At 58.8% G+C, this 27,761-nt stretch overlaps 1 protein-coding gene across 6 annotated transcripts; it reads left to right on the top strand.

The window, feature by feature from the left end:
- The first annotated feature begins 3,498 nt into the window (after positions 1-3,498).
- On the top strand, positions 3,499-26,776 carry ITGA7 (integrin subunit alpha 7). Of its 6 annotated transcripts, XM_055127556.1 has the most exons (26): positions 3,502-3,880; positions 9,791-9,918; positions 10,019-10,098; positions 11,805-12,060; positions 12,507-12,638; positions 12,913-13,032; positions 13,686-13,893; positions 14,002-14,195; positions 14,487-14,575; positions 14,664-14,791; positions 15,729-15,824; positions 15,953-16,014; positions 16,119-16,288; positions 17,917-18,066; positions 19,302-19,417; positions 20,781-20,973; positions 21,065-21,145; positions 21,235-21,314; positions 21,422-21,496; positions 21,658-21,760; positions 22,474-22,650; positions 22,793-22,924; positions 23,735-23,848; positions 24,087-24,185; positions 24,302-24,427; positions 26,117-26,776. In XM_055127556.1, exons 1-26 carry the CDS (start codon positions 3,675-3,677, stop codon positions 26,330-26,332), a joined length of 3,531 nt encoding a protein of 1,176 aa, XP_054983531.1. In that variant the 5' UTR covers positions 3,502-3,674; the 3' UTR covers positions 26,333-26,776. The 6 variants fall into 6 exon arrangements, with proteins under 6 accessions (XP_054983529.1, XP_054983531.1, XP_004601639.2 ...); XM_004601582.2 differs by lacking the exon at positions 12,913-13,032; XM_004601583.2 differs by lacking the exon at positions 12,507-12,638.
- Positions 26,777-27,761: the final 985 nt, after the last annotated feature.

Raw genomic sequence — 27,761 nt, forward strand, 5'->3', positions numbered from 1 at the left:
GGATGAGGAAATTAGGAAGATACTTTTTTTTTTTAATTTTTAGGTTACACCTGGCAATGCACAGGGGTCACTTCTGGCTCTGCACTCAGGAATTATCCCTGGCCGTGCTCAGGGGACTCTATGGGATTCTGGGAATCGAACCTGGGTCGGCCGCGTGCAAGGCAAATGCCCTACCCGCTGTGCTATTGCTCCAGCCCCTAAGATACTTTTTTTTTTTTTTTGGTGGGGGGGCCACACTTGAAGTTCTCAGGCCTTACTCCTGGCTCTGTGCTCAGGAATCACTCCTGGCAGTACTCAAGGGACCATATGGGTTGCCGGGGATCGATTCTGGGTTGGCCTGGATGTGTGTAAAACAAACACTCCACCCTCTGCACTATCGATCTGGCCCCAATATGAGGAAGAGTCTAAGGAGCAGAGACTAGAGGGTCAAACAGTGGGAGGAGAGAAAAAGCAGGCAGTGAGGGGGCAGGTGGGGAGAAGGAGAGAAGGAAATACACACAAGATCAGTGCCCAGTAAGAAAGGGAGTTAGAGGCTGGAGCGATAGCACAGTGGGTATGACGTTTGCCTTGCATGCGGTCAACCCGGGTTCGATTCCCAGTATCCCATATGGTCCCCTAAGCACCGCCAGGAGTAATTCCTGAGTGCAGAGCCAAGAGTAACCCCTGTGCATCATCGGGGGTGACGAAAGAAAAAAAAAAGAAAGGAAGGGAGCTAGGAAGAAAGGTGGGAGTGAGTGAGCTTCCAGTTGTGTCAAATTATTTCCTCTGTCTCTTCCTGGCCCCATTTCTGGATGGAAGTTATAAATAGCTGAGAGTTGGAAATGGCCCCACTGGCTTGCTTCTGTGTCAGTGTGGGGGAGGGGAATGGAAGAGGGACAGGCAGGCGGGTCCCCACGGAGATCCTTGGGAAACCCATCCTGATCCTGCCAGGACTCTTTCAATCTCCTCTCCCTGGGGGCTTGGAACGGACATCCGGGCTGGGCCTGGAGGACCCCCTTCCCATCCCTCTGACTCTCTCTTTTTTTTTTTTTTTTTTTTTTGCTTTTTGGTCACACCCAGCCATGCACAGGGGTTAATCCTGGCGCTGCACTCAGGTACCACCCATGGCGGTGCTCAGGGGACTGTGTTATCGCTCCAGCCCCGCCTCTGACTCTTTGGCCCAGTATCTTTCATGTTTTTGTGTAACCCCCGATTTCTCCCAGCTTAATTTCCTCTCTTATTTTTTCCTCTTCATTCCATTTTCTGTTGTTCAAACTCTTCCTCTTCTTTTCCCAGTTATTTTTCCGTTTTTATTTTCTTTTACTTGCCTCTTTTGCTCAGGTTTCCTGAGTTTAAAGCCAGAGAGATAGACTAGTTGGTAGGGCACTTGCCTTGCATGCAGCCGACCTGGGTTTAATACCAGGTATCCGGTACGGTTACCCAAGCACTACCAGGAGTGATCTCTGAGCACAGAGCCAGGAGTAATACCTGAACACTGCCAGCTGTGACCCCCAAACTGAACAACAACAACAACAACAAAAGCAACAATAACAAAAACTGAAATCTAACTTCTCAGGGGCCACTCTTGGCTCTGCACTTGGAATTATTCCTGACGATGCTCGGGAACCATATGGGGTGCTGGGGACTGAGCCTGATCAGCAGCGTGTAAGGCAAATGCCCCACCTGTTGTGTTATTGCCCCAGCACCTAGACAATTTTTTCTCCTTTGGTTTTCGATCCAATCCCATTGTGCTCAGGTGACTAAACCTACGTGCAAAATATGTACTCATCCCTCTGAAAGATCTCTCTGACCCATAAAATTCATTTTTTAAAAAGGGCCGCAAGTCAGCTCAAGCAGAGGAGCACCTGTCTAACCCCTGGGTACAGCCCTGGAGCATCTGAATTGGCTCTGAATCTCTGCGAAGTAGTGGTGGAGGGGTTCCTTGTACCACTGGGTGTGGCTCCTATCATTGTATCACTGTCAACCCATTGATCATTGATTTGCTTGAGCGGGTGCCAGTAAGGTCTCCATTCATCCTAGCCCTGAGATTTTAGCAGCCTCTCTTTACTTGTTCTTTCTTCCTTTTTTTTTTTTTCTTTACTTGTTCTTTCCAGCAGTGCCTCATTGGAGGCTCTTTCAGGGTCAGGGGAATGAGACCCATCAATGTTACTGTATTTGGCATATCAACTGCGCCATGGATTGCTTTCAAGATTCTGCATTGCTCTCTTCCGGGAGCTTTGTTTTATAGTCTCTGGATCTTGGCCGTTGATGGGATTACACAGCGCCAGAGGCAGTTTGTGGGTGTGGCTGCCAAGCTACTGGAAAATGGGGGATCTGGGAGGAAATTATTATTCATTTTTTTGATTTGGGGACCATGCATGGGGCTACTCCAAGCTCCATGCTTTGGGGGCACTCTCTGTGGTGCTCAGGAGACCATACGGGGCCAGGGATTGAACCTGGGTCTTCTGCATGCAAAGCATTTGCTCAGCCTTTAGGACAACCTCTCTGCACCTGCCCCCGCTGGAAATTATTATACCAATTTTACTGATCTACGGTATTATTTCAGAATCCAGAGAAATAGTACAAGGGGTAAGGCTATAAGGGTTAGGATCTTGCATGCTGTCAACCTGAATCCGTTCCCTGGCACCAAATATGATCCCCTGAGCACTGCTCTGAGTGATCCCTAGGTGCAGAGCCAGGAATAACCCCTGAGCACCACGGGTATAACTCCTCCCAACCCCTTATCCCCCAAGGGAAAATTTTCAGAGGTACTGTTCACACCTCTCTATCCGTGTATTAGTCTCACCATACGCACCCTACAAGTTCTGGTACCTTCCACACCCCCTCCATCTGTTCTTCCTGCCCCGCTCCCATTTCTTTGGTGATGCCATTATTTTTCAATCTAAGAATTATTACTTTTTTGATTTTTGCAAATTTGATTGCTTCGGTACTTTCATCCACACGCGAGTGAAACCACGTGGGGATTGTGCTTCGTTTTCCTACTTAGTAGATTCCCCTTTAAGTTCACAAAAGGCACACTTCCGTCCCTTGGCTCTGTGTTTTTTTTCTTGTTTTGTTTTGTTTTGTGTCACACGCGGCGGTGCTCAGGGCTTACTCCCCGCTGGGCACTCAGGGATCCCTCCTGGAGGGGCTCGGGGACCATCTGGGATGCCGGCCGGACCGGCCACGTGCAAGGCAGCTGCCCCGCGGTACGGTCTCTCCAGCCCCAAGAGGTCATCCTTCTGAAGAGGCGAATAGTATTTGCACTGTGCAGTGCAAGTACCGCGGCTCCTCGGTGCAGTCAGCGCCCGGGGCACGCAGGCCCGGCCTCCCGCTAACCCAGCCCTGGGCGCTGCCCGGATCAGAGGCAGGCGGGAACCTCTGCCTGGCACCCGTGCGGTCCCGCTGGGCGCTGCGCTGCCGGGCGCCTCCACCTGCGGGCGAGGGGGCGCGGCGGGGCGGGGCCGGCGGGGCGGGGCGGGGCGGGGCGCCCGGAGCCCAGTGGGCGCCGAGTTGCGGCGGCGGCTGCAGTGTCCTGGCCGGTGCAGGCGAGGCAGGCGGCCCCTCTGCAGGTTGGGAGATCGACCCCCACAAATTCATCGCGCCGAGGAGACTAGATCCCCCTCGACCCCCGCACCCGCTGCAGTGATTCGGGACTCGGTTTTCTGGCGAGGATCGCGGGCGGGCTGCCCCTCATGGCCCGGATTCCCGGCCGCGACCCTCGGGGCCCCCCTGCGCTCGGCTGCCTTCTGGGCTCCCTGCTGTCGGGACTGCTCTTCCCGGGGGCCGCCGCCTTCAACCTGGACGTGGTGGGCGCCCTGACCAAGGAGGGCGAGCCGGGCAGCCTCTTCGGCTTCGCGGTGGCTTTGCACAGGCAGCTGCAGCCCCGACCCCAGAGCTGGTGAGTCACCGCGCCTGCCCGGCGTCCTCATGCCCAAGCCTCATGGCCCACCCCCCACCCCCTCTTCCCGAGCCCCCCCTTCATCTCTCAGTTTCCCATCCCACCGAGACCCAGCCTGTCCCCCGGCCCCACACCCCCACCTGGTAGCAGCTGTCGGGCAATGGAGGCGGAGCCCCAGGCCCTGCCACCCCGCGTCTGGCTTTGGGGGTGGGCTGGAGACTGGCTGAGCAAGACACGGGCTCCTTGGGCTTTTCTCCGTCACTTGCATCTTTGCTTCAGGCCCCAAGGGGGGGGTCTTTCCCAGCGGGCTGCAATTCCCCCCCTACCCTCCCCCCGCCAGAGAGGAATTTTGTCTCTGCTTAGGTCATTTTATCTCTGCTTAGGGCAAGAGGCGAAAGGGCTGAGGGTTTGGAGGTGCCTTGGGTGGGACGTATGTGTGTGTGTGTGTGTGTGTGTGTGTGTGTGTGTGTGTGTGTGTGTGTGTGTGTGTAAGGTGAGCTCCAGATTCACTTTCTGCCGAGTGTCACCTGGTGATGCTGAAAGTAGGCAAGACCCCAGCAACGGAGAGAGACCTGGTTTCTTCTGCAGTTCAGGACCCGGGACCCTGCGGGGGTTGCAGGCACCGGGGAGGGGGCTGCTCGAGACGATTCAAAGCGTGGTGGAAAGCAGAGAAAAAAAAAAAAAGTTGTGGCCAGCCGGGAGAAAGAAATGCAGCAAGGATGCTGGCCCCGCGGTCCCCCTTCCTTCTGCTCGGGAAATTTCCAGCTCCAGGCTTCTCAGCGGCGTCTGGGGAAGGCGGGGAGGAGCGAGGAGCCAGCGGAAGATCCGAATTCTTTCCCAGAACGCGGGACTCGTGGGAGAAGGGCCCGCTGGAGTGCGAGCACCAGGCTGCCCCTGTGATTGGCTCCTGCTCCATGTGTGATGCGAGATTTGAAGGAGACCAACGGACCCGCCGCCCCCCCCCGCCCCCGCCCCCTCCTGCCAGGGGCCTCTTCTCTCTCCCGCCAGCGCCCACGCCATACTAAGTGTCCATTACAGGATCAATGCCATCCTCATGGGGACTGTCTTCTCCCAGCTCCTTGCTGGCCTGGGGGCAGAGGGGAGAGACGGGGGAGCTCATTTCTCTTCCCTGGTTCAGGGGTGAGATGGGGGGGGGGTAGGGGGGCTAGCTCTCATCTCTCTTATTCCATTATCCTTGTCACCAGGGATTGGGGTCATTGGCCCCCCTCCCCCGAACTTTGCAAGAGGTAGAAAGCCACTGACTTCTTCAGCCTTCTCTCCATTTCCTCCTCCTTCACGCCCGCTCCCCCCTCCCCCTCCCTGCATTGGTCAGAATTCCAGGCCCAGACGCCTTTTTAGGACATGCTGAACTCTCAGCTATTTGCAGGCAAATTCTAGGTTATTTTTAATAGCTTCGTCTCTTGTCATTTCCCTCTTCCCCCCCCTCTGAAGGGGGCCACTGATTTTGTCTCCTGGAGCCAAGTTGGGGGCATTCCCAGAGGGGTCTGGCTGCCTAACGCTGCTGCTATTGCTCCAGCAGGGGGCGCTCTGCCACCTGGTGGCTGCGTGGGACCAGGTACCTCGTGTTGGGAGTCGCAGGTTGCCTTCCTGACGGGCGGGCCACGCCTAGTATTACTATCTCTCAGTCTGGTCCTGGAGGAGGCTCCGAGGATTAACCTTTGCTCACTCTTTTCACTTTTTTCACTCTCCCGTTTCCTTCATCTGCAAGCACTGTAGCACTGTCACTGTCATCCCTTTGTTCATCGGTTTGCTCGAGCGGGCACCAGTAATGTCTCCATTGTGGGACTTGTTGTTACAGTTTCTGGCATACCGAATACGCCACGGGGAGCTTGCCAGGCTCTGCCATGCAGGTGGGATACTCTTGGTAGCTTGCCGGGCTCTCCGAGTGGGATGGAGGAATCGAACCCGGGTCGGCTGTGTGCAAGGCAAACGCCCTACCCGCTGGGCTATCGCTTCAGTCCCTTCATCTGTAAGATGGAGATAAACAGCAGCCCTGCTGTTTAGAGCTGTGGGGATTAAAAGATTTAATATCCATGAAATGCGGAGGCTACAGCAAGGCCCGTAGTGAGTGATTGAGTGAGTGCTGCACGCAAGTATTGGTACTTATTCTTTTTCCTCCTTGATCGCCCAAACTGCAGAACTTTAGCGCCCTTACAGCAAACTGGAGCTGAAGACTTGGCTGGAGCACTGCAAGGCTGAGCCAACCTTCAGCCCCAGCGCCCTCCCCAGAGGGCCACCCAGCTTGAGGGAGGCAGAGAGGGCTGAACTTGACTTGGCGCCTGGAGCGTGTAGAGAGAGCTGAGAGTTAGCGTGGTCGTGAGCTGCTGCTTCATCCGCCCTCAGCCAGTCTCCCGGCAGCCCCTCCGCCCCCAACCGTCAACAGGGTTTCGCTGTAGTGGCACATTAGCTTCAGCTAATGTTGTGTGCAGAGGCCCGGGGTGGCCCAGGACCGTGGGATAAAGCCAGGAAGGATCGTGGCTGTGGGAGAGGTGGAGACGGTGTGTGTGGGAACTGCAGTCCCTGGGCGGACGGGGCTGTTTCCTGTCTGAGTTTCTTTCCTCGGAAGGGCCTTTCTCCTCTTTCCTTCCCCCCCCCCCCAGGGAGACCTCGCGGTGAGTGTTGCAGGTCCGGCTGAGTGGGTGTTCACTGCAGAGGCCTGGGCGTCACTGCGAGCCCACTTAGGTGTGGATTCAGTGCTTATGGCACCCTGGCCTCTCCTATGGGGCCCGCACAAAGGTGAATTAGGTGGTGCTGGTCCTCAGTAGGTGGCCTTCTGTGTCTCTGGTGGTCAGGGGCACAGCTGACCTATTAGAAGGTTGGCCATGATTTATTTTTCTTTTAACAATTTTATTTATTTATTTATTCATTCATTCATTCATTCTTTTTTTTTTCTTTTTTTTTGCTCTTTGGGTCACACCCGGTGATTCACAGGGGTCACTCCTGGCTTTGCACTCAGGAATTACCCCTGGCGGTGCTCAGGGGACCATATAGGATGCTGGGAATCGAACCCGGGTCGGCCGCGTGCAAGGCAAATGCCCTCCTCACTGTGCTATTGCTCCAGCCCCTCTTTTATTGTTTTTATGATCACACTGGACAATGCTGAGGGGTTATTCCAGGCTCTGCACTCAGGAATTAGTCCCAGTCATGCTCGCATACAGGGTTTGGGCGATCACACTTGGGTCTGCTGTTTGCATGGCAAGTGCCTACCCACTGTGCTATCACCCTGGCCCTCTCTTTGCTTTTTGCTGATTTTTGGGTCACATCTTGCTGTGCTCTGGGAATACTCCTGGCTCTGCACTTTGGGATCACTCCTTGCGGGGCTTGGGGGACCACAGGGCCTAGCAGGGACCAACCCTGGTGGACCATATACAAGCAAGCACCTTGCCCACTGTACTCTCTCTCGGCCCCTATTTCCTTTTCTTCTGGGTGTCCCGTCACTGGCCTTCCCCCTTCCTTCTTAGCAGTGGTCTCAGTCCTGGAGATGGGCAGCCATTGGGGGTTGGAGGCAGACAGAATGGGTCTGCACTCGGCATACTGCTAAATTTCTTTTCTTTTTTCTTTTTCAGTTGAGTTTTGGGCCCCATCTGGCTGTGCTCAGGGCTTAGTCCTGGCTCTGCACTCAGGGATCACCCCTGGTGGACCTCAGGGGGACCATATGGGATGTCAGGGATCAAGCCCGGGTTGGCTGCATGCAAGGCAAATACCCTTCCTACCGTACTATCTCTCCGGCCCCCATACTTACTTTCAGAGTATGTTTCTGTATCCGAAGGACACTCTGAGAATGCTTCGACAGGGCTGCATGAAGATTCACTGAGATAACGCCTGGCACCGCCCAGCCTGGTGCCCGGCCAGGGGTAGAGCAGAGACCTTGATAGTTCCTCAGAACCCTTGCCCACGGCCTGGCTCGCAGTAGGTGCTGGTAAATATCACTTCCTTGTCCCACCAGAGCCTGGCACAGTACTTGCTAAATAATTTTAATTAAAGACCTTAAAAATATATTAACTGGGGCTGGAGTGATAGCATAGCGGGGAGGGCTTTTGCTTTGCATGCGGCCGACCCGGGTTTGATTCCCAGCATCCCATAGGGTCCCCTGAGCACCGCCAGGAGTAATTCCTGAGTGCATGAGCCAGGAGTAACTGTTTTGGGGTTGCACTGAGTGGTGCTTAAGGGATTGAACCCCGGGCTCCTGCAATCCGGACCAGTAAGTAGTTTTTTCTTTTTTTTTTTCCTTTTTGGGTCACACCCAGCAATGCACAGAGGTTACTCCTGGCTCTGCACTCAGGAATTACTCCTGGCGGTGCTAGGGGAATCATATAGGATGCTGGGAATCGAACCCGGGTTGGCCGCATGCAAAGCAAATGCCCTACCCGCTGTGCTATCGCTCCAGCCCCCAGTAAGTAGTTTTTAATGAATGCCAAAAGTGTGTTCTCTTCTCTGCCACTCCCACCCCGCTGCCCCTCCCGACACTGGCTCTGACACGGGATGACAGCTGCTGAGAGGCTGAAGGAGCTGTGGGGAGAGAGGGCGGCTCTGTGCCCTCCTCCCTTGCCCCATCGGAACTGGCGGGGTGCCCTGCAGAGGCCTCTCTGCCCGGCCTTGGGAGACAGGGGCGGGGGGTGGGGGGAGGAGAGAGGCCTTGAGGCTGGCTCTGCTGTCACTTTCGAGTCTCTCCTGGGGCCAGCCAAGAGAGGATCCTGGAGCAAGCTGGTCACCAAGTCACTTCACCTCACCCCCCTCCTTCACTCCCGGCCTGGGGGTTCGGCCCCAGGGGACCCAGGCAGCCTCCGTTCCCAGTACAATCCCCCCCGCCCCCCAGGGAAGAAGCCTTGGCTATGAGCGTGGAAAATTGCCCTGCCAAGAAAGTTGTAGCTGGGAAAGTGTCTAAGGGGGGAGGCAGGAGAGATGAGGGGGGCGGGTGCACGGGGCGGGGGCGGGAGGGAAGGGGAGAACCAAGCATCAGGGGAGGAGAAAGAAGGATGAGAAGGGTCCTTCTTTCGGGATGTGGGAGGCCACAGGGCACTAGATTAGAGGCAGAAGCAAGAGGCAGCCTCCTTGCACGGGTGAGTCCTGGGCGGGAGGGTTTCTTTTTTTTTTGGGGGGGGTGGTCACACCCGGTGATGCTCAGGGGTTCCTCCTGGCTCTGCACTCAGGAATTACTCCTGGCGGTGCTCAGGGGACCCTATGGGATGCTGGGAATCGAACCGGGGTCAGCTGCGTGCAAGGCAAGCGCCCTACCCGCTGTGCTATTCTGGGTGGGGTCCCGAGGAAGACAAACAGGCTCTTATCCTTGCCAGCCCTCCTGCCAGGCTCTTGCCAGCCCTGTGATGCTGCTCCCCGACATCTCTGGCTACCCGTCGGGTCACTGCTGCTGTGGCTCCCAGCATTCTTGGCATTTCTGGGAGGGTTTAGACTGAACTCAGGCTGGGGGTGAGGAAGTGGGGGGACGGGGTTGGGGGGGGGGAGGACCGCGCTGGGGCTGGGGCCAGGACCGGGAGGGCTGGCCTGGTCAGGAACAGGTGCTGGCAACAGGCGGTTCATTCAAACCAGCAGGCTGACCAGGCTGCTCGGGTTGGCACATTAGTGCGTGTCTGTGCCTGTGCGTGTGTGTGTCTGTGCCTGTGCATCTGTGTGTGTGTGTGTGTGTGTGTGTGTGTTTGTGTGCGCGCGCGTGCAAGCACCGTTGCAGCACCCAGACAGGATGTGCCTGTGTAACGTGATGGCTGCATGGCCGAGGATATTAACTCGCCCTTGGCAGGATTTCGGAAAACCGACTTTGCTGTTCTCTGCATCCTTCTACTCTTCCTGGTACTGTGGGGATGGGCCGGGGAGCTGCAGGGAGGCAGGGCTCGGTCCCCTGACTCCCGTGCCCCCCACCCCTACCCCGTGCAGGCTGCTGGTGGGCGCTCCCCAGGCCCTGGCTCTGCCCCTGCAACAGGCGAATCGCACTGGAGGTCTCTTCGCATGCCCCCTCAGCTCGGAGGTGAATGACTGCCACAGACTGAACATTGATGGGAAAGGTGCGGGCCGGGGGGTGGGGGGCGGGAGCGTGGGCGGAGCGGGGGGGGGGGACTCGGCTGCCTCTTCCCTCCCCTAACGTGCAGTCTCTTCTGCCTCCAGTTGATGTGGAGAAGGAAAGCAAGGAAAACCAGTGGTTGGGCGTCAGCGTTCGGAGCCAGGGACCCGGGGGCAAGATTGTGGTGAGTATTACTTCTTGTGACTGCGCATGCGCGCACTCGCGCAGGCTTATAGACTGCAGCTGGGGGCGGGAGCGCTAGCACAGCGGGGAGGGCGGTTGCCTTGCGCGAGGCCGACCCGGTTCGATTCCCAGCACATCCCATAGGGTCCCCTGAGCACCGCCAGGAGTCATTCCTGAGTGCAGAGCCAGGAGTAACCCCTGAGCATCGCCGGGTGTGACCCAATAAGCAAAAAAAAAAAAAAAAAAAGCAACTTGGCCTTATGGTAGGAAGGCTTGATTCCTAGGACCTCAGGGACCTCAGGATATAGAATTTCAATCATGGGCCATACGTATATTATTATATATATAATCACTCATTTGACCATTAGCCCAACTTTTTGAGTCATCCTCTGTTCTGGTGACTGAGAGAGGATAGGACAGACACTGAGATGGGAAAACGCCTGACCCAGGACTCAAACGGCCTCTTGTCTAGTTTGGGAGATTCCCGTTCTGCCGTTTCCTGTCTGTTTCTGCCTGTATCTTTCACCGACATGGGCAGACTCAGTGTCTCATGCAGGTGGCAGCTGGCCCGGATGTGGTTAATGTGAAGTCAGGGTCGTTCCTGGTCTACACGGGGCCAGGTGAGGAGCACAGAGGAAAGACTCCCCATTGTTGAGATGATTTTGAGGCAGGCTTTTCAGAACAAGCAATGCCTGGGGAACCAAGGGAACCAAGGGGAGGGAATCCCTGCCGACAGGGGAGGCTCCTACAAAGGTCCCAGACTGGCATCTTGAGGAGAGCCGTGTATGACCTGAGCACTGAGGCCTGGGTCCCGTGTGCCAGCTCAACCAGGTGTGTGCCCAGGCCTGAGGGAGCAAGGGCTTCTGCCTGCCAGGTGGAGGCAGTAGGTGGAGGGAGGCTGGTGGGTTCCGCACCTGCTGGGTACCAGGTTGCCTGTGGTGTTCAAGAGGTGCCTGCATAGGGGTGTGTGGTTGTGTGTGTGTGTGTGTGTGTGTGAACAGTGTGTGACTATGTGTATCAGTACCAGTGTGAGTGTGTGTGTGTGATAGTGAATGTGGCTGTGAGTGTGCGTGTATGTGTGTGAACAGTGTGTGACTGTGTATCGGTACCAGTGTGATTGTGTATATGTGTGATAGTGAGTGTGACTGTGAGTGTGCGTGTATGTGTGTACGTGTGTGTGAAGTGTGTGACTGTGTATCAGTACCAGTGTGAGTGTGTATGTGTGATAGTGAATGTGACTGTTAGTATGCGTGTATGTGTGTGTGTGAACAGTGTGTGGCAGTATGTATCAGTACCAGTGTGAGTGTGTATGTGTGATAGTGAATGTGACTGTGAGTGTGTGTATGTGTGTGCGTGTGTGTGAAGTGTGTGACTGTATCAGTACCAGTGTGAGTGTGTATGTGTGATAGTGAGTGTGACTGTGAGTGTGTATGTGTGATAGTGAATGTGACTGTTAGTATGCGTGTGTGTGTATGTGTGTGAACAGTGTGTGATGGTATGTATCAGTACCAGTGTGAGTGTGTGTATGTGTGATAGTGAATGTCACTGTGAGTGTGCATGTGTATGTGCATGTATGTGTGTGTGTTTGTGATGCCTCCATGAACCAGTGTCTGCATGTGTCTGCACCGGGCAGTGCGGGTTCCAGCATGTCTGGCCTATGCATGAACTGACCCCTAGTGCCCGCCCCCCCCGCCCTGTCCCCCCCAGACCTGTGCACACAGATATGAGTCTCGGCAGCGAGTGGACCAGATCCTGGAGACGAGGGACATCATCGGCCGCTGCTTCGTGCTGAGCCAGGACCTGACCATCCACGATGACCAGGATGGGGGGGAGTGGAAGTTCTGCGAGGGGCGCCCCCAGGGCCACGAGCAGTTTGGGTTCTGCCAGCAGGGCACGGCTGCCGCCTTCTCCCCTGACAACCACTACCTGCTCTTCGGGGCCCCGGGCACCTATAACTGGAAGGGTGAGTCACTCTTTGGGGAGGGGAGACGGGGTCGCGGTGTCCTCTGACCTCAGAGGTGGGGCTCGGGGGGGCAGCATGTGACTTGGCACACCACCGAGTTTCCCGTCCGAGAGCCCTGGGGCACTGGCACGCGCTGCCCCGTCCTGCTGGCACGCGTGAGCGGGGGTGTGTGTGGTTCGCATGGCCTCCACCTGCTGGCATGAGTCCCGCCCACGCACGCTGGGGCCGCCCGCCGGGGGTCTGCATGCCGCAGCCCCCGGCTCATCACGCCCGCGCTCCCGTCTCTGCACGCCGCGCTGCTGAGCTGACACTCGGTGAGTGGGATGGGGGCCGGAGCGGGGAGTGGGTGGGGGGGAGATGAGGGTGGGGAGATGAGGGTCTGCCCTGGGGGCCGCTGGAAGCCCGTGTGCCCCCCGCCCCGGGCACTGACGGGTCTGTCCTTGCAGGCACCGCCAGGGTGGAGCTCTTGGTGCGGGGCTCCGAGGACCTGGCGCACCTGGACGACGGGCCCTACGAGGCGGGGGGCGAGAAGCAGCAGGACCCCCGCCTCATCCCGGTCCCTGCCAACAGCTACTTTGGTAGGGACCCCTCTGCGGCCCAGACGACTCTAACCCGCGCTCCTCTCTCTTGTCCCCCTTCTCTGCTCCCACCCTTCCGTCTCTGTCGCTCTGTCTCTCCGCCGGCTCCGATTCTCTCTCTGGCCCGTTGTCTCACGTTCTCCGCCCACCGTCTTCGTCTTCCTCTGCCGCCTTCTTCCTGCCTCTCTGTTGGGCTCCGTCCCGTGGTCCCCGTCCTGGATGTCCCCACCCCCCCTGGTGTCTCCCCCTCGCCCCCCACCCCCGCCCACCGCAGGGTTGATCTTTGTGACCAACATTGATAGCTCAGACCCTGACCAGCTGGTGTATAAAAGTTTGGACCCCGCTGACCGGCTCCCGGGACTGGTCGGAGACCTGGCCCTGAATAGCTACTTAGGTTTGTAAGCGCCACCCACGTCTCCCTGGGCCCCCCGGGGGGCTGGGCCTGGCGCCTCCTCCACCTGCCCGTGTCCCCGAAACACAAAATGCTGGGCCCGAACTCCAGGGAAGAGCGAGCTAGCACCAGTGTCCAGGTCCCAGAAGTCGTGACCCCAGGGGATAGCTAGTGCGGTTAAAGGGGGGGTCCCCAAGGAGGAAGGTCGAGGGGCTGAACCCGTACTGGGTGTGTGGGGGGGTGGTCAGTGGGTCCTGCAGAGGGTCAGGTGGGGACACGTGGGTGCTGGAGCCCTTATCCTGGGCTCATTGGCACCGCGCTGCAGAGGAGGCCCGGGAGATGTGTGGGTGAGTGAGGCGCCCTCCCTCACGTGCCCTGTTCCCCAGACACGTCCACTTCCGGCCAGGACGGTGGGTGTGGGTGCAAAGAAGCTGCCCGGGATGGGACCGGGGCCCCCTGGTGCGTGCGGGGCGTGGCCCCCTGGGACGGGGTGGCTCACTCCTGCTGCCTCCCTGCACTCAGCCCCTTTCTCTTTCCGTCCCACCCGGGCCTCAGGGCCGGAGGCGGGCGTCTGGCTCTGGCGGTGAGAACGCAGGAGGATGCCGGGGTGGGGGTGGGGCTGCCAGACCCCCCTCACGGCCCGTCTCCGCACCCAGGTTTCTCCATCGACTCGGAGAAGAGCCTGGTGCGCGCCGAGGAGCTGAGCTTCGTGGCCGGGGCGCCCCGGGCCAACCACACGGGCGCTGTAGTCATCCTGCGCAAGGACAGCGCCAGCCGCCTGGTGCCCGAGGTCACGCTGTGGGGGGAGCGCCTGACCTCCGGCTTCGGCTACTCCCTGGCCGTGGCTGATCTCAACAACGACGGGTGAGAGTGGGCGGAGGGAGGGAGGGGCGCCTCGCTCTCCTCCCGACACCGCACCCCTGCGTCCCCCTCTCCCCCCCACCCCATCCACCCGCTCTCTTTCCCCCCTAGCTGGACAGACCTGGTGGTGGGCGCCCCCTTCTTCTTTGAGCGCCAGAAAGAGCTGGGGGGTGCCGTGTATGTGTACATGAACCAGGGGGGCCACTGGGCCGGGATCGCCCCTCTCCGGATCTGTGGCTCGCCCGACTCCATGTTCGGGATCAGCCTGGCCGTCCTGGGGGACCTCAACCAAGACGGCTTCCCAGGTGGGACTGGGAACAGTTGAAGGGGCGGGGCAGGGTGGGGGGCGTGGTCAGGGCGCTGGGGAGGGCGCAGGGAGGGGCATCACCGAGGCGGGGCGGGGGTGGTGGTGGGGCTCCTCTCCGGGGCTGTGGAACTGCTCCTTGCTCTCTGTCAGCCGTGCAGTGACACGGCTGGGGACGGATGGGTCTGCTCCGGGAGAGACCAGCCTCTCTGTGAAGCAGGAAATGGAATCTGGGGGGGGGGCTTCTCCCCCCTGGGCCCCCCACGTCTGACTCCCTTTCCCCACCCTGCAGATCTTGCCGTGGGGGCGCCCTTTGATGGGGACGGGAAGGTCTTTATCTACCACGGGAGCAGCCTGGGGGTTGTGGAGGAGCCCTCCCAGGTGAGGGGAGCTTCGGGGTGGGGGATGGGGGGCCGGGGTAGGGGGGGTGACGGGCTGGGGCCGGGACCCCTGACCCATGGTCCCGCAGGTGCTGGAGGGCGAGTCTGTGAGCGTGAGGACCTTCGGCTACTCTCTGTCGGGAGGCCTGGACGTGGACGGGAACCACTACCCGGACCTGCTCGTGGGCTCCCTGGCCGACACGGTGGTGTTGTTCAGGTCAGGCCGCGCCCTCCCCGGGGCGCCCCTCCAGCGCCAGGCCCCGGGGAGGGTCTGCCTCCCTCTTCTCTGCTTCAGACTCTTTTGTTTTTTTTTCTTTCTTTTTTTTTGGGGGGGAGTGGGAGCACCCCCGGTGATGCTCAGGTATTATGCTCCTGGCTCTGTACTCAGGAATCATTGCTCGGGGAATCGCATGGGGGGCGGGGGGGGGGTCACACCAGGCCGGCTGTGTGCAAGGCAGGTGCCCTGCCCGCTGTATTACCACTGTGACTCCAAACTCTAGTTTTTCCTGTGGGGGAAAGACCTTCCAGGCAGGGTGCTCGGGCCTCTCCCAACCTCTCCCAGCGACGCTTGGCCCACTGGGACACACAGTTCAGTTGCTCAGGTCGGTGAAGCCACTGGGCCCAGTGGCTCTGGGGCCACCAGGGCCACACACAGCAGTGCACTTGGGGACCTGCGATACTGGGGTCAAACCCGGGCCCTTGGCGTGCCAGGCAGCCCTGGCCCTGAGCCGTCTTTCTGGACCTCTTCATTTTGGAGGAGGGGCACCCCCAGTGATGCTCAGGGGTTACTCCTGGCTCTGAGCTCACGAATTCCTCCTGGTGGAGCTCAGGGGACCATACGGAATGCTGGGGTTCGAACCTGGGTCAGCCCAGTGTATAGCACATGCTCTACCCACTTATACTATTGCTTCTCTCCTTCCTGGCCCTCTTACTCTTTTTTTTTCTTTTTGGGTCACACCCAGCGATGCACACGGGTTCCTCCTGGCTCATGCACTCAGGAATTACTCCTGGCGGTGCTCGGGGGACCCTATGGGAGGCTGGGAATCGAACCCGGGTTGGCCGTGTGCAAGGCAAACGCCCTACCTGCTGTGCTATGGCTCCAGCAACCTGGCCCTCTTACTCTTGATTCTGAGCCCTCGGCTTCCTGTTCCCAGGGCCAGGCCCGTCCTCCACGTCTCCCACGAGGTCTTCATTACCCCCCGAGCCATTGACCTGGAACAGCCCAACTGCGTGGACGGCCACTCCGTCTGGTGAGGCAGGACGAGGAAGGCAGGGGCCACCCCGCCCTCTGTTCTGGGCCCTTCGAGGGGAGGGGCTGGGGCAGGAGAGGGCGGCGGGGCAGGGGTCTTGGCTCTGGAGCTCCCCTTTGCCCCCACAGTGTGGACCTGCAGGTGTGTTTCAGCTACACCGCAACCCCCAGCAGCTACAGCCCCATCGTGGGTGAGTGATGCCCCTTCCTGCTGTCCCCGGCAGCGCCCAGGGAAGGGATGTCTGGCGGGAGCACGACCCCCGTCACAGACACTGTCCTCTGTCCCCACGCGCAGTCCTGGATTACGTGATAGACGGGGACACAGACCGGAGGCTCCGGGGCCAGGTGCCCCGTGTCACCTTCCTTAGTCGAGGCCTGGATGAGCCCAAACACCAGGCGTCCGGCACCGTGAGGCTGGCGCACCAACAGGACCGAGTCTGTGGAGATGCTGTGTTCCGGCTACAGGTGGGCACTGCCCCCTCGGCCTCTGAGGGTCATTGTCATTGCCCAGTTGCTTCTTTCTTTTCTTTTCTTTTTTTCTTTAGACCTTTACATTCAATGTCACTGTCAATGTCATCCTGTTGCTCATCGATTTGCTCGAGCGGGCACCAGTAACGTCTCCATTGTGAGACTTGTTGTTACTGTTTTTGTCATATTGAATACGCCACAGGGAGCTTGCCAGGCTCTGCCGTGCAGGCGATATACTCTCAGTAGCTTGCCAGGCTCTCTGAAAGGGGCAGAAGAATCGAACCTGGGTCAGCCGAGTGCAAGGCAAACGCCCTACCCGCTGTGCTATCGCTCCAGCCCACAAACTTTTATATTCAACATTTTTATTTTAATTGAATTACTGTGAGAACAGTTACAAAGCTTTCCAGTTTAAGTCTTGGTCATACAATGATCGAACACCCATCCCTTCCCCAGTGCACATGTTCCCCCACCAAGAACCCCAGTATACCCCATCTACCCCTCCCCCTGCCTGTGTGGCAGATAATTTCCACTTCTCTCTCTCTCTCTCTCTCTCTCTCTCTCTCTCCACTTTGATCACATTCAATATTTTGATAAAAGACCCACCATTCTTTCTTTTTTTCTTTTTTTATTTTTTATTGAATCACCATGTGGAAAGTTACAAAGTTCTCAGGTTTATGTCTCAGTTATACAATGCTCGAACACCCATCCCTTCACCTGTGCCCATACTCCACCACCAAAGACCCCAGTATACCTCCCACCCCCCGCCCCCCACCCCCCATCCGTGCCTGCTTAGTTGATAAATTTCACTTCATTTTCACTTTACCTTGATTACATTCCATATTTCAACACAACATTCACTATTGTTGGAGAATTGTTTGGAATTTTCCCCAACAATCCCCCATCCCGTGAGGCCCTGTGTGTCTCCTCACTGCAGTCTCATACCTGGCTCTGAAAAGGTGGCAGTCACCGCGCTGCCGGAGGGAAAAGGCGGAAGGGACAAGCACATTTCCTCACCCGTGGTGGCATGGCACCATAGTTTAATGCTCAGTCCAGATGCATTTCTGCCAAAAGCCGCTGGGTTCCGAGATTGGTTTTGTGCCTCTGGGGTCATGGCCGTTCAGAAGTCAGAGGAGCCATTCGTGGGCAGAGACTTAGGGCTTCGTCGGGGTGGGGAGAGAGTTTGGTTTTTTTTTTTGGGTAACATCTGACGAAGCACAGGGCGTTACTCCTGGCTCATGCACTCAGGAATTACTCCTGGCCGTGCTCGGGGAACCCTATGGGATGCTGGGAATCGAACCCGGGTCGGCCGCGTGCAAGGCAAACGCCCTCCCTGCTGTACTATCGCTCCAGCCCAGCACGGTCTCTTTCCTGGGAGTTCTCTGAGTTTCCTCCCTCACACCCCTGCCTCATTCTGAGATCCTGACTTTGGGCCTCCACCCTCCTCCAGCTCCCCCTCCCCCAGCCCTGCAAGGGCCAATTTGCTCCTCGTTGCTCTCCGGCCTCCCTGCTCTGTGCTCCGTTTGTCTCCTTGCTCTTCCGAAGCTGCTGTCCCAATTTCAGACGCTGTCTTAGGGCAGTTTCTGGCCATGGTTGCCAAGAGTCACCTCTGTCTTTCCCCTTCCCAGGACAATGTCAAAGATAAACTTCGCGCCATCGTGGTGACCTTGTCCTATAGCCTCCAGACCCCTCGCCTCCGGCGACAGGCTCCTGGCCAGGAGTTGCCTCTGGTGGCGCCCATCCTTAATGCCCACCAGCCGAGCACTCACCGGGCGGAGGTGAGCACGGGTTCCGGTCAGCGAAGGAACTGGGGGTCAAGCACCAGGAACACCCAAAACTTGCAGAGTGTTTCCCCCACGTTCCTGTCACCCCTCATGTTCCTGCCATACTCTCTCCTCCCACCATGTCTGAGGTATGAAACAAGTTGAACTCCAAGAGAAAAATGGCACAGAGGACCACAAGTTCTTAGTCGGGGTCAGAGGACACCCCTCTGTTCCGTAGTCATGTAGGGGTTCAGGCTGTGGGGGGTTTGTCATGTACACACATGTCTTTTTTTTTTTTTGGCTTTTTGGGTCACATCCGGCAGTGCACAGGGGTTACTTCTGGCTCATGCCCTCAGGAATTACTCCTGGCGGTGCTCGGGGCACTGTATGGGATGCTAGGAATCGAACCCGGATTGGCTGCGTGCAAGGCAAATGCCCTACCCTGCTGTGCTATTGCTCCAGCCCCCGCACGTGTCTTTTTGTTGTTTGTTTGGGGGACACACTTGGTGATGCTCAGGAATTATTCCTGGCTCTGCACTCAGGAATCACTACTGCAGGGCTTGGGGGTGGGGGCAGATGGGATGCGGGGCGGAGATAGAACCCAGGTTGGTTCTGTGTGCAAGGCAAACGCCCTCCCCACTGTACGTCTCTCTGCCCCCCCCCCCCCCCCCGCCAAGGACTTTAAGGTCCCAGGGTATTTCCCTTTACAGATGACCTTCCAGTGTCAATTGTGTGGGGCTCTTGGAGTGTTTCTCATGGCCGCTGAAGAAGGGGGACTCTTCCCTTCTCTTCACCTTCCCAATCTGTAGCACTGAGCACTGTCGTCCCATTCTTCATCGATTTGCTTGAGCGGGCACCAGTAGCGTCTCCATTGTGAGACTTGTTGTGACTGTTTTTGGCATATCCAATATGCCATGGGGAGCTTGCCAGGCTCTGCCGTGCGGGTGGGATACTCTCGGTAGCTTGCCAGGCTCTCCGAGAGGGATGAAGGAATCAAACCCGGGTTGGCCGCGTACAAGGCAAACGCCCTACCTGCTGTGCTGTCGCTCCAAAATGTGAGCTCATTGGAGCTATATGGGGCCTCACGGTACCTTTCTCCTGCCTCAGCTGGGAGAGGCGGAGTGGCCAGCTTGTGACCACACCGTGCGGGCCTGAGTGGGGAACAGGGGGTGTCGAATCTCCTCTTCGCCGTCCCTTTCGCCCCTGCCTCGCCCAGCGGGAACGACCCGGCTCCTCTGCTCTCTTTGCAGATCCACTTCCTGAAGCAAGGCTGTGGCGAGGACAAGATCTGCCAGAGCAACCTGCAGCTGGTGCAGGCCCGCTTCTGTGCCCGCATCAGCGACACGGAGTTCCAGCCTCTGCCCCTGTGAGGGCCAGGGAGGGGGCGGGTGGCACGGCGGAGCAGCCCTCCCGAGGGCAGCAGGGGGTCAGGGGCTGCAGGATAAGGGTCACCTGTGTAGACTACCACAGCACAGTGTCCATGTATCCCCCGGTGAGGTAGGAGTCACGGTCAGGTTCTCGTGATAGGGGGAGCATGCAGGCCGGGCAGGCTCGCCCTCCCTCCCTCCCTCCTTCCCTTCCTTCCTTATTTTCTCCCTCCCTCCCTCCCTCCCTTCCTCCCTCCCTCCCTCCCTCCCTCCCTCCCTCCCTTCCTTCCTTCCTCTTTCTTTCTTTCTTTCTTTCTTTCTTTCTTTCTTTCTTTCTTTCTTTCTTTCTTTCTTTCTTTCTTTCTTTCTTTCTTTCTTTCTTTCTTTCTTTCTTTCTTTCTTTCCTTCTTTCTCTCTTTCCTTCTTTCTCTTTCCTTCTTTCTCTCTCACTCTCTTTATTTCCCTTCCTTCCTTCCTTCCTTCCTTCCTTCCTTCCTTCCTTCCTTCCTTCCTTCCTTCCTTCCTTCCTTTCTTTCTTTCTTTTTTTTTTTTTTTTTTTTTTTTTGCTTTTTGGGTCACACCCAGCGATGCTCAGGGGTTACTCCTGGCTTTGCACTCAGGAATTGCTCCTGGCAGTGCTTGGGGGACCATATGGGATGCCGGGGATCGAACCCGGGTCGGCCGCGTGCAAGGCAAACGCCCCACCCGTTGTGCTATCACTCCGGCCCCTCTTTCTTTCTTTCTTTCTTTCTTTCTTTCTTTCTTTCTTTCTTTCTTTCTTTCTTTCTTTCTTTCTTTCTTTCTTTCTTTCTTTCTTTCTTTCTTTCTTTCTTTCTTTCTTTCTTTCTTTCTTTCTTTCTTTCCTTCTTTCTTTTCTTTCTTTCCACACCTGGCAATGCTCAGGCTTACTTCTGGCTCAGTGCTCAGGGATCACTCTAGGTGGGCTTGGGGAGCCGTCTGGGATGCCAGGGATTAGTTCTGGGCCAGCTGTGGGCAAGCCAAGCCTCCTACTTGCTGTGCCCACACTCTGGCCCTAAATTACTTAATTTGTTAATTTTTGATGTTTGGGCCACCTCTGGTGGTGATTAGCGGCTACTCAGTTTAGTGCTCAGGGGTCACTCTTGGTGGTACTGGGGGACCATACGCAGGGCTGGGGTTTGAACCCGGGCCTCCTGCATGCAAATCATGGTGTCCACCGTGCTCTTTCCCCAGCCCGAGGCTCGTCACTTTAAGTGGGGGAGCTGGGGCCTGAGTGAGGGGCCGGGCCAGGGCGAGTGGAGGCTGAGCCTGGGGTGGGCAGCCGTGCCAGGAAGGTCTCGGGTGGCGTGTGAGCCTCTGAGTGAGCGGGCTCTGACTCTGCAGGGACGCAGACGGGGCCACTGCCCTGTTCGCCCTGAGTGGGCAGCCGGACATCGGCCTGGAGCTGACCGTCACCAACCTGCCCTCCGACCCTGCCCAGCCCCAGGCCGATGGGGACGATGCCCACGAAGCCCAGCTCCTGGTCACCCTCCCCGACTCTCTGCGTTACTCAGGGGTCCGGACGCTGGACTCTGTGGTGAGGACCTGGACCGGGAGGGCTGGGCCCCTGGGGCTGGGGGGGGCGCCCCCGAAACCTGAGCCCACTCCCCCTTGTCCCCCCCCACCAGGAGAAGTCTCTGTGCCAGTCCAACGAGAACGCGTCCCAGGTCGAGTGTGAGCTGGGGAGCCCCATGAAGAGGGACGCCCAGGTCTGTCCCTGTCTGACGCCCTCTCCGGCCTGCCCGCCCTCCGCCCGCCCACGGCCTCCCCTGCCGACTCCCCTCCCGCTCTCACCCAGGTCACCTTCTACCTCATCCTGAGCACCTCTGGGATCACCATTGAGACCACGGAGCTGGAGGTGGAGCTACTGTTGGCCACGTAAGCCTGGCCAGCCACGGAGGGCAGCTGGGCTAGAGCCCCCTGGGGGGGCGCTGCTGTGGACCCCTCACTCCTCACTGTCCACTCCTGCCCCTGCCCCATGTCAGGATCAGCGAGCAGGAGCTACATCCGGCCTTTGCCCGCGCCCGGGTCTTCATTGAACTGCCGCTGTCCATTACAGGGTGAGCCCTGCCCAGCTGGGCACCTTCTTTAGGGTGTGTGTGTGTGGGGAGTGGGGGTTAGGCGTTGTCTTTCTCAAACACTGCCTGGGCCCTGTGCACCCACCTCTGCCTCAGCCGGGTCCGGGCCTCCTCCTCACCCTCCGTCTGACCGTCCACCCCAGGGTGGCCATTCCCCAGCAGCTCTTCTTCTCGGGCGTGGTGCGAGGCGAGAGTGCCATGAAGTCCGAGCGGGATGTGGGCAGCAAGGTCAAGTACGAGGTCACGGTAAGCACCTGCTTGGTGGCCCTGCATGGTCCCCTGTCTTTTGAAAATTTTTATTAAAAAAAACAAACAAACAAACCTTTTTTGTGTGAGGCCATACCTGGTGATGCTCAGGGCTGATTCCTGGCTCTGTGCTCAGGGATCACTCCTGGCAGGCTTGGGTGCTGGGGATTGAATCCTGGTCGGCTGCGTGCAAGGCAAACGCTCTACCTGCTGTACTATCTATCACTCCAGCCCTCTCCTCTCTTTTTGGCACGGAGGAGGGCAAGCCCCTGTCTTTTTTTTTTTTTTTTTTGGCTTTTTGGGTCACACCCGGCGATGCTCAGGGGTTATTCCTGGCTCTGCACTGCTCGGGGGACCATATGGGATGCTGGGAATCGAACCCAGGTCGGCCGCGTGCAAGGCAAACGCCCCACCCGCTGTGCTATTGCTCCAGCCCCAGCAGGGCCCTGTCTTTGGAGGGCAGCGTGGAGTTGCTGCTGGCGGGTGTCTAGCCCAGCACTGGCGGCCACAGGGAATGCCGGGGCCACGGCTGCTGGTGTCCTGGTCATCCTTAACTTACCTGCTGCCGGCAGGAGGCCCGGGCAGCCCAGAGGAGCTTCTCTGTTGGCGAGGGGGGGGGGGTGTCCGCAGGGGTCACGGCACTGGGCTGATGCTCATCCACACATCTCAGAACTTTGCCCTGCGCGGGTCTCCGCCTCGCCCCTGGCCCGCAGGTCTCCAACCAAGGCCAGTCGCTCAATACCCTGGGCTCCGCCTTCCTCAACATCATGTGGCCGCACGAGATCGCCAACGGGAAGTGGCTGCTGTACCCCATGCGGGTGGAGCTGGAGGGCGGGCAGGGCCCGGGGCAGAAGGCGCTCTGCTCGCCCCCGCCCAACATCCTCCACCTGGTGAGGCCGGGGCTGGCGGGTACCGGTCTCGGGTGGGGGGGGGGGGATGCGGGGGATCAGCCTTTGGGAGGGATGCTGGGGCCCGGGGTGGGGAGGAGATGTTGGCTCAGCAGGGCTGGGGCCCCCCCCTCCCCGCTTCCAGGACGTAGACAGCAGGGAGAGGAGGCGGCGGGAGCTGGAGCCGCCCGAGCAGCCGGCGCCTTCAGAGCGGCTGGAGCCCAGCACGTCCTGGTGGCCCGTGTCCTCTGCGGAGAAGAAGAAAAACATCACCCTGGTGAGGGCGGGCACACGTGTGCGGCTAGAGGCCGGGGTCCGTGGTGGAATGAGGTGGGTGATCCGGGGTGCTGCGGGGCGGGGGACTGAGGAGATGCCATCAGTGGTCTGACTCGGGGGGCAAGGGGGGCGAGAAGGTTCTCGCCACACCCGGGAAGTGACTGCTGGTGCCGCAGGCCCCCTTGTGGCCCACTGGGCAGAAAGCTGACCCGCGGCTAGTGAGCTTGACGCGTTAGTGGCTGCCCTTCGCCTGTGTGTGAAGGCGCAGGGTCAGGGACGAGACTCAGGGACGAGACTCAGTACAGCACTTGCTTTGAGGCCCTGGGCTTGGTCCCTTGCATCCTCTGCACCCCTCCTTGCTCTCTCTCTCTCTCTCTCTCACACACACACACACACACACACACACACACACGCACATGCACACGCACACACATGCATGCACACACACATCCATGCCCAGGAATCTTCAGGCACCATTTCCTGCCCCAGTGCTCACGAGGTGCTGTGAACGATCTCTGGGCTCCTTCATGGCCCCAGCTGTCTCCCTGGGCCCCCCGACGCCCCATTTTCCAGAAGGCGGCATGATTTTAACCACCTCAGAGGGCTCCCGGGGAGTCTCTGGTTCCCTTTAAGGACCCCCAAAGTCACTTGGCGTAAGGAAGCCTGACTTCTGTCAACAGTGGTTTGTCAGGCTCCTATGGGGGCTGCCGGGAGGAAGAGGAGGCTCCCGGCCGGGTCTGGGTCAGTGAGGGAGTTGGGTGGTCTCGGGAGGGGGTCTGGGTGCTGCCAACCCTGCCGCTGTGCTCCGCAGGACTGCGCTCGGGGCACGGCCTCCTGCGTGGTGTTCAGCTGCCCGCTCTACAGCTTTGACCGCGTGGCCGTGCTGAAAGTTTGGGGTCGCCTGTGGAACAGCACCTTCCTGGAGGTGAGAGGGGCCGGGCGGCCGGAAGGGAGGGCAGCCTCTTCCCCCGACAGCCCTCCCTCCTGGGTCTTGCTTCTCCTGCGTCCTCCCCGCCCAGAGGCGGCGTCACCCCCAGATGGGCAGAAACCCCCTCTGGGCGAATGAATGGTCATCGTTCCAGTCCCGATTTCCCGAACCGGGGCGGAGGCTGGGCAGGGGTCTGAGGCATTCGGGAGGCCAGTCTCCTTCCGTGTCCCCGCAGGAGTACTCAGCGGTGAAGTCCCTGGAGGTGATCGTGCGAGCCAACATCACAGTGAAATCTTCCATCAAGAACCTGCTGCTCCGAGATGCCAGCACGGTGGTGAGCTGGGGGTGGCGCCGGTGGCGGGGGGTGGGGGGGCGTCTCGGTGGTGGTGGTGGTGGTGGGGGGGTCTCGTCTCTGCTCGGCTCATGCCTCCCCCGGGCCACTCTCCCCAGATCCCTGTGATGGTGTACTTGGACCCCGTGGCCGTGGTGGCAGAGGGCGTGCCCTGGTGGGTCATCCTCCTGGCGGTCCTGGCCGGGCTATTGGTGCTGGCGCTGCTGGTACTGCTGCTATGGAAGGTGAGGCCTGGGGCAGGGTGGGGGGAGCACTGGGGTGGGAGTCATCCTCTCAGCCACCTCCTCCTTCCGGTCTCGGATCTGCTCTGAGCACTTACCCCGCATGTGGCAGGGGCTCTAGATGTTCTAGAAAGAGACCAGAGACCCACCCGTGATGGCTGGCCCCATGTGGGAAGTGAGCGGGCATTCAGGGACGAGTATGCTGGGAGTTCAGGGAGGGAAGGCTTGAGAGCAGGGGTCTGTAGGGGGGGGGCAAGGGGCGGGGCGGGGTGGGGGTGTAAGGATCTGGGTGTGGGAGATGAAGTGGGGTCCCAGCCACAGAAGGGCAAAGTGTGGTGGCAGGAAGTGTGGCTGGTTTAACTGGCTGTGAGACTGTACACACACACACACACACACACACGCGCGCGCGCGCGCGCGCTCACATGCATGCATGCATGCACAGATGCTCACGCGTGAGCCAATACAGAGAATGGTCCCTTCTTCAGCATTACCACTGCTGGCTCTGTAGAACCAGGCCTGTCCTGGGGGCGGTGTGGAGAACGGGCCCTTCTGGTGCCCAGGGTCGGCCGTGGACAGGGGTGGGTCACTGTTGCCCAGGCCTCTGCGAGGCATCTGCCGTCGGAAACCCCGTCAGTCTTAGGGGAGATGGATGTCCCATGGGACAGCTCCCATTCCCTGCGCCCCTCCTCCCTGCACCGTGGAGGTGGAGCAGTGGGGATGAACCCATCCTTCCTTAGTCTCCCCACCCTGTGCCTCTCTGCTCCTTCCTCTGATGGCCCCCTGTGGTTTCTTCCATCGGGACACCCAGTGCTCGTCTTTTCCCACCAACCATCACCGTGCCCGTCTGGCCGTGCAGCCCTCAGCCGTGGAAGTTGGGGTTCCCGGGACTGGGGGGGTAACTGGTATGTGTGATATGCACGTGTGTTGGTGTGTGTGAGTGGAAGCAGAACTCGGAGAATTCAGGGCACCAGGTATGTGCCTGGGGAAGAGACAGGACTGCAGGGGGTGGTGCGAGTTCCTTGCATGTCGGCGCGTTACTCCCAGGCGGAGGTGAGCAGAGGTGAGCAGAGGGCTGGGCGGGCTCCTGGCGTGGGCGCGCGGGTGCACCGGGGGTGCCCCGTGTGCCTTTTCTTCCAGGCCTGAGTCTGCAGAGACATGTGTGCAAGGCGGTGCCGTGTGATCTGAGCCTGGTGGAGTCTGGGGAAGTTTGCGTGTGTGCGTGGGAGGGGCCCCCGGGCCACCGTGTGCCTGTCGGAGGGCGCCCTGCCCAGGGCCTTTATGTCTGAGGCTGGGGTGGAAGCATCTAGAACATGCAGGGGTCTTGGAAACTGTGTTTCCCCCTGGATTCTGTGGATGCGAGTGGGTCTCTTAGAGCGTGGTGGGTGGACAAGGGGGGTCCACCTGGATGGGGTCAGCAGCCTGGATGGTCAGCCTTCTCTTTCATGTGCGGGGGTGGGTGGGCGGGGACCCTCGCGCTATGCACTGGACTCCCAATCGGTCCTGCTCTTGTGAAGAATTGGGGTGCCCAGCAGCACCTGGCACCCTGAGGCCGCTTCCTTGTGTTCTTGGTGCTGACCAGCCTCTGTCCTCTCTGCATCACCGGCTTCTTTCCGCCCCAGGCGTGGTGGGAACTGGAGCTGGGTGGGACCGGCCCTGTGGCGGGGCCTCATGGCTGACCCGGTGTCCTTCCAGATGGGCTTCTTCAAGCGGGCTCGGCACCCCGAGGCCACCGTGCCCCAGTACCACGCCGTGAAGATCCCCCTGGAAGATCGGCAGCAGTTCAAGGAGGAGAAGAAGGGCACCATCCTGAGGAACGACTGGGGCAGCCCCCGGCGGGAGGGCCTGGATGCACACCTCATCCACCCCGAGCTGGGCACCGACGGGCACCCGGTGCCAGCCACTGCCTAGCGTCCGCTGTGCCAGCCCGCGGTCCACTCCCGCCCCCTCGGCATGAGAGGGGGACCGCGGGTTTCTGCTGTCCAGCAGAACATGGTAGGATGTTTCCTCGGGGGAGTAGACCTCTCCCCCGTGAAGACCACCCCCGAGACCCCCTTAGAGGCTGTGAGAGGAGAGTGGCTAGGTCAAGGGTGGGCTGTGGGGTCGGGAGAGGAGGCGGCGATGTCCTGCTGCAAAGGCCAGGGGGTACAGACACTCGTTCTTCCCTCTCCCAGTCACCCTGTCATACGGACCCCCAGGGCTGGACTCCCCGAAAGTGCCTTAGCCTGGAGGTTTGGGGACGAGGTCGTCTCGCTGACTCAGGGGCTCTTCCTTCCCTAGTACCCTTCTCCTCTGACCTTAGTTTGCTGCATCAGTCTAGTGGATTTTGTCTATTTATTAAAAAATATTTGAGGACGAAGTGGCTCTTTGCTCACGCTCGTGCCCAGGTTTCTAGGAGAGAGAGAGGGTGGGGTGGGAGTGTGTGTGTGTGTGTGTGTGTGTACACTAACTTCCGTGATACCTGGCGTGATCTCTGAAGGAGGTGGTGTGTGTGTGTGTGTGTGTGTGTGTGTGTGTGTGTGTGTGTATAACTACCCCATGGGGGGAAGGGCAGGGCATGCAGCTGTCCTAGCCGTGGGTGGCTGGGAGGGAAAGAGTTGGGAGACACAGAGCAAGAATTTGCAGTTAGGAGCCAGAGCGATAGTACAGCGGGTAGGGCGTTTGCCTTACATGCAGATGGCCCGGATTTGATCCTGGTATCCCAGATGGTCCCCCAAACACCGCCAGGAGTGATTTTTGAGTACAGAGCCAGGAATAACTCCTGAGCATCGCTGAGTGTGACCCAAAAAGAAAAAAAAAAATTGCAGTTAAGTATATGTCATTTTAAAACTGTCTCCTACTCTGGTCAGGTTAGGAATAGTTGTGTGTGTGTGTGTGTGTGTGTGTGAGAGAGAGAGAGAGAGAGAGAGAGAGAGAGAGAGAGAGAGAGAGAGAGAGAGAGACGGTTGGGTTGTATCTTCTGGCTGTGCTCAGGACTTACTCTGGTCAGGTTAGAATAGTTTTGTGTGTGTGTGTGTGTGTGTGTGTGTGTGTGTGTGTGTGTGTGTGTGTGATGGTTGGGTTGTATCTGGCTGTGCTCAGGACTTACTCTTGCTCTTTGCTTGAGGGAACATAGGTGTGTGGGGGGATCAAGCCCCCATCAGTCACGTGCAAGGCAAGTTCCTTACCCAGTGCCCTCTCCCCTTCCCCTTCCCTCTCCACCCCTCCCCTTCCCTCCTCACTCCTCTCATGCAGTACCAGGGACTGAACCTGAGTCGGCCTCCTGTAAGGCAGGTGCCTTAACCCCTGTATGACCTCTAGCCCAGGATAAAGGTTTTTCACCAGGGAGGGAAGGATTGAA

Source organism: Sorex araneus, chromosome 2 (genome assembly GCF_027595985.1).
Source record: "Sorex araneus isolate mSorAra2 chromosome 2, mSorAra2.pri, whole genome shotgun sequence".
Taxonomy (NCBI): domain Eukaryota; kingdom Metazoa; phylum Chordata; class Mammalia; order Eulipotyphla; family Soricidae; genus Sorex; species Sorex araneus.

Coding starts and splice junctions, on each gene's coding strand:
- ITGA7 (XM_055127556.1), top strand. CDS start 3,675: ATGGCCCGGATTCCCGGCCGCGACCCTCGGGGCCCCCCTGCGCTCGGC. Junction 13,033..13,685: donor GGCCCTGAATAGCTACTTAG/GTTTGTAAGCGC, acceptor CTCCGCACCCAG/GTTTCTCCATCGACTCGGAG. Junction 19,418..20,780: donor GAGTTCCAGCCTCTGCCCCT/GTGAGGGCCAGG, acceptor CTGACTCTGCAG/GGACGCAGACGGGGCCACTG.